Source organism: Rutidosis leptorrhynchoides, chromosome 7 (genome assembly GCF_046630445.1).
Source record: "Rutidosis leptorrhynchoides isolate AG116_Rl617_1_P2 chromosome 7, CSIRO_AGI_Rlap_v1, whole genome shotgun sequence".
Lineage (NCBI taxonomy): Eukaryota > Viridiplantae > Streptophyta > Magnoliopsida > Asterales > Asteraceae > Rutidosis > Rutidosis leptorrhynchoides.
Genome location: NC_092339.1, coordinates 314,195,213 through 314,201,213, shown reverse-complemented (window position 1 = coordinate 314,201,213; position 6,001 = coordinate 314,195,213). Strand labels below are relative to the sequence as shown.

General features: G+C 38.4%; 1 protein-coding gene across 1 annotated transcript; it reads right to left on the bottom strand.

Moving 5' to 3' along the window:
- Positions 1-217: 217 nt before the first annotated feature.
- LOC139858225 (uncharacterized) lies at positions 218-2,349 on the bottom strand. Its single transcript, XM_071847080.1, has one exon. It carries the CDS (start codon positions 2,252-2,254, stop codon positions 416-418), a length of 1,839 nt encoding a protein of 612 aa, XP_071703181.1. The 5' UTR covers positions 2,255-2,349; the 3' UTR covers positions 218-415.
- Positions 2,350-6,001: the final 3,652 nt, after the last annotated feature.

Below are 6,001 nucleotides of genomic sequence, written 5' to 3'. Positions count from 1 at the left end.
AATAGATACAATTAAATATGACAATTAATTAATATGACAATCTTTGTGGGACGGAGGGAGTAATATGGAGTAGCTGATAATGACCTAGCCCACTTTAATACGTTTTAACCTTTCTAAAAATGACTTGTTCCCAACCCAACCCATTTGGACACAGCACCGACCCGTTTGACCTTCCCAGTTTGCCACCTCCATTTGAAAACTATAGATACAATGACATCTCTCAACTTGCAAGCACGTAATGAAACTAAGGCCAGAGCATTCCAAACATTCATGACATGAAAATGCAGAGAACAAACAAAAGCTTCACTTTTTTTACAAGTAAATAACTAACTTAAATGAAAAACCTTTCACCAATAATTACAATTACAATGTTAGTCTAAATATATATACCAGCCTAGTATAACATTACGATTCGTCAACGCGAATAAGAAAGACTTTGAGAACGAATCAAACCAGCACCCGACACTTTGAGATGATAAACCGCCTGCGCAACCAATTCTCTCAACTCCGTATGCTGACACGCAACAGACTTATCCGCCCCTTCTAAAGCAGTCAAAAGTCTCACTTGTTGAGACGGTTCATTACTTTCAACGTGCATTGAAAGGTAACACAAAAGAGCCAAAGCATGATACTGCGTCTTATCGTTACCCCTTAACAATCTCAACAAATGTTGTACCCCTTCAAACTCACATATAGTCTTTGAGTGCTCGGCACATAAAAAGTTATCCGGACATGTGAACTTCCCAAGAGTAATAACCGCTTCAATCGCCACGTCAGCGTTCCTCTGTGACAGTTGCTTAACTAACGGACAGATAACCTGAGTCTGTCTTGCAGGAAAAATCCTAGCCAAATGACCGATTGCCCTAATAGCCGGGATCTTAAACGCGGGATTATCTGATTGGTTAACCAGTCTCAAAATCTGATCCGAAACCGCCTTTGCAGCCGGTGAACTAGTTTTAAAAGCTGCTCGTCTGAATTCGGATTTTTGTTCGGCCACGGCTGTTATTTCCAATACCGTCATCAAGCAATTATACTGAAGTTCCTCTTTTTCACTCTCGATAAGCTTAGCCAAACAGAGTAACCCTTTAGTTTCGGTTATTTTCCTACAATTCGCAACGTTTCCTTTAGCGAGCATCCACAACGCTCCGGAACAATTAGTCTTTAACACCAGTATCACGTGTGGCATCTCTTTCCTGTTTCTCGGCCATATAGAAGACGAAAAAGCCCTCTTTTTACCATAACTTTTATCCATCATTCCCTTTTTAATCTCGTCTGCAGAACCAATACTTCGTCTCCAAAACTTACTACCTTTACCAGAATCATCATCATCGATATCAAACGACAACAATGTAACAAGTACTCCAACTAAATTCTCTCTAGCAAAACCTTCCTGCGAAGCACTATCATATTCCGCCATTCGTGCAATCAATTTCGCAACTTCAATTTGAACAAACACAGACGAATTCCTAAAAACATTTACGATAATCGGTACACCGTGCTCATTGAAGATGCAACTAGCCCTAAATTGATCATTAACTAAGCTAAAAAGCGCAACAGCACTCGCAATTTGCGCATCAGCAGATGCATCCTCTTTCAAAAGCTTTAATAACGGCGAAATACCGCCTTCTTCAATTATCACCATTTTATTCCTATCACTATCGCGCGCTAAAACACTCAATTCATTCGCAACTTCAATTTTAACATTTAATGAACAAATATACAAAGAAGCAATATAAGACCAAATCCACGCTAAAATCGGATCATTATTCGCAATCGGCGGTAAAGTAAGAAAAATACCTCCGGTTCCGTCGGATTCTCCGGCGCCGGAGAACACGTCCAGCAGCCACTTCAAGTCACCGATTGAAGCATTCAGTAGATTAAACACTTTACGAAAATCAGAAACAGTTACAATGCTAACGAACCGTCGGAAAAAACTTCGAATCCGGCATTTTCGTACTAACGATAACGTCCGGTTTAGGTTTCCGGCGACGTCGGTGAAGATGCGGCGAACTGGACGGTCGTAGAACGACGGAGTGGAATCAGAGAGCCTGACGACGGAACGAAGCATGTCTGATATCCGATTAACGTGCTTACCGATTTCAGTGCATTCGAGTTTGAAGGATTTGGAATCGGTAACGGCGGTGAGTATACGGTCGGTTAGAATGATCGGAAGTGAAAGGATTTTGTCAAGTGGTGGTGGTTGTTGTTGTTGTTGATCGTGTAATGAGTTGGAATGAAAAAGGAAACGATCCATTGATTAGTAAATTAGGGTTTTGATTTAAGTAATGAAAATTAAATTATTTACATTGTGTGCGTGTGATTTGGTGATATAAAAAGAGTGAGATTTTGTGGAAGTTATAATGTTGACGAAGAAACTGGGAGATATTGGGCGGTTTGTTGGGGATATAGACCAACGTGGGTCACTTAACTTCTCCCTCTATTTTTTGGTTCATTGATTGAATTAAATTGAATTTTATTTGAATTATTATGAATTTTTTAAATTTAATTAAAAATTAAAATAATTTTTTAAATTATTATGAAGTGGTCGGTTAACTCATCTTTAATGTTTGGTAGACTATTTAGTCAACCATTATTGGAAAGTGGTCGATCAACTCCTTGGTAGATCGTAAACTATGTAGACGATCATCCTATCGAAGTGGCCGGTTAACTCCTCTATGATGTTTGGTAGACTATGTAGTCAATCATCATTGTGAAGTGGTCGATCAACAGTTGGTCTACTAAAAGGAAAAAAAGTGTGGTCGACCAATCTATACATGTTGTCTACCAAAATGATGGTCAACTCAAAGGTGTATATTGTCAATTTATTTGAAAAAAGTGTATATTTTTTTAACGGCGATATTAACATCGAATACTCTCATTTGTCACCAACACACTCGTTAGTAGTAAACTCTTCACACACCATCACCTCAACAGGATCCTTGATAAAACCACTCTTTCAGGATTCGAACGCTCGCCTATTATTTCAAAGGCGTTTGCCTGGGATCAACATTGGAGTTGTACCAATCAGGCAATGCTTTGGTGGTTGAAAAAAGTATAGATTGTTTGAAGACTTTGAAAAAAAATTGTATTTTTGTCAATTTCTTTCTATTAAAAATTGTGACATCAACCATCTAAATTTTTTACTCTGTTCATGCCCCTACACTTTCTTGAATCCGCCCATGTGAAGGAGTTATTCGCATAATATAAGAGATATCTCAAATCTCAACGTTTACGTCGTTTTCTGATTAATTTGTATAGTAGCATCATAGAAACTAACTTTTTAGGAACCCAATAACACGCCTTGGCCAATTGTTCAAGCCCAAGTTCGGTTAAGGAGACTTTGGGCTCAAGTGAAAGCCCACAAGCTGATTTAAATATCGATTAAAAACGAAATGGGGTGTGTGAGAGAGAAAGAGAGGAGAGAGAGAGCTAGGAGAGAGTACACCAAAAATCGCACATGGGCAGGCACACACAAGCGAGATCAATCCAATGGTGGTATGCAAGATCGACTAGCTAGGATATTCGGAATTCAATTAACATCGTTCATGTTTTACAATTTCCCGGAGTATTGGAGTGTGGCGGATCTGTGGAGAGTCTTTAAACCGTATGGTGACATTAGGGATGTGTATATGGCTGCCAAAAAACTCAAAGACGGCCACAGATATGCATTTGTTAGATTTGGAAATGTTAACAATGTAGATCGACTCCTTCTATCACTCAGCAACATCAACTTTGATGACTATCCCATTAAGATCTTTAAGGCAACAGAGAGAAAAGAGAATGGAAACACAAGAGGAAGAGATACAAATAATGGTGACACTCGGGGCACCATTAACGAAAGAATCCATGCTGCTTTCAAAGAGCATAACTTTCGGGATCATAGACAATATAGAGATGTAGCTGGCATTAAAGTTAGAGGTGCAGATTTAAGGGACAAGCTGTCCAAACCAAATGTTAATGATGAAGATTTAAGAGATAAGTTGTTCAAACCAGATCTGCGCCAAAAACTGGAGAAAAAATATGAAGCCAAAAGGGGTGAAAGGGACTTTTACAATGGAGAGAGTTCTGCTGGAAAAGGTGGGATAGAAAAATGTGGGTTAGAAAAAGGGGGGATGGAAAAGGAAGTCAAACCTAGATTCATCAATATTCAAGATAAAAACTTCTCCAAAGATCTATTCAAACGTTCGCTGATATGTGTTTTGAAGGATTGGAAGATTATCTCTCAAATAAAAGATTTGTGTAGGGCGGAAGGCATGATCAACTGTGATATCAAGTATCTTGGAGGTTTTGAAGTTATGCTAATCTTCAACTCATCCTTTGAAGCTAAAAGGATAATTAACAACAATGAGCATGCTATTCATAAATGGTGTAATAGAGTTTGGTTATTAAATAGTCATTATGTTATCAAGGAAAGGTTGATTTGGGTGAAGATTTTCGGGGTACCGGTGACTTGCTGGGATGAAAAAACCTTCACTAACATTGCAAACCAATGGGGCAAAACAATAGAAACAGTAAACTGTCACTTGGTTGGAGATCAAAACCTAGTTTTTGGACATGTCCTCATAATATCCAAAACTATGGAATATATTAATGATAAAGGGTTAATTGGGTTTGGAACTAATGGTGCTTGTTTTGAAGTTCATGTTCAGGAAGATTCTAGTCAGACTGTTGAGATAAAAGTTGAAGATGTGGTGGAGGTTAATAAGGAGATTAATAATCCTGAGAATGACTTGGGCAATTTAAATTATAACGATGATGGTCTAGAAGATGATGAGTTTATAGATGATACATACGAGAATTCTGATGAAGATTACAACGAAAGTGATTTCGACTCTGAGTATGAAGGTATTGGTGTATTTGAGGAAAAATTACCAGAAAACAACTCTCCGGTCGACAATGGGTTTTCCGGTACCGGATTCAAGCCGGATAACCCAAGGGACAGCCCAATCAATGAAGACAGAGAATCGGAATGCCACGTGGCGAGTAGTCAGTTCCAAGAAGTCAATGTTGAAGAACGTGCTAGGCGTGATGAGCGTGATGATGATTGTTGGAGGGATAAAAACCCTAATGATGGCAAAGTTACAGAATCGATGGAGTCTGGTCGGCAAACGAAAAGTCCCAACTGTATTTTAAATGAAAAGTCCAACGGTATTGTTAGTCCAAAACAACATGTGGGTGATAATAATAGCCCAATATGTTTGTCAAATGGAGATAGCCCAACACGTATGGCAGATTCAAATGAAGTTAGCCCAATACGTATGGTAGATGAAGAGAGTCCAACACGTAATAATAATGGGAATTGTTCAAGCCCAAGTTCGGTTAAGGAGACTTTGGGCTCAAGTGAAAGCCCACAAGCTGATTTAAATATCGATTCAATGAAGAAAGAGAAGGTGGGGCAGGCTAATAATAGATTAAAAAAGAAAAAAATTTCAATCAATAATGTGGGACAAGAAGTCGATGGTCCAGATATGAGAATTGAGGAAACGTGTCATGTTGATAAATTTGACCAGAGGAAGAGTCAACAAGCAACTTCGAGCAGGAAGAATAAATCAAAGTCATCAATACCTAACCCTTCAAAACCGAACAGACAATCCAATTCGTTTAATTCAAAAGAAGAAGCAACACAAGCCAACAGATCAAAATCAAAAACTGGAATCATCGTGAATCAAAACACTTGTTGTTGGTCCAATCTGCGTAACTGGAAATCTTCATCCAGGCTCATGAATGTAAAAAGAAGTGCAAGAAAAGTAAGACCTAATGAGCAACCAATTAGATCGAAATGCAGCAACTGTGATAACAGTAAGTCCTCAAACTCTTCTTCAATTAATAAGGTGAATTTAGAAAATATGTCTTCAGCTTCTGATGAGTTAGGGGTCAAGGAATATGGAAAGAAATTGGGTCTTAAATGGAAAAAAAGACACACCTAGTTGTTTTATGTCCTTTCTATCGTAGTTTAGTTTTCTCATGAAGATCTTGTCGTTAAATATTAGAGGGTTTTGTC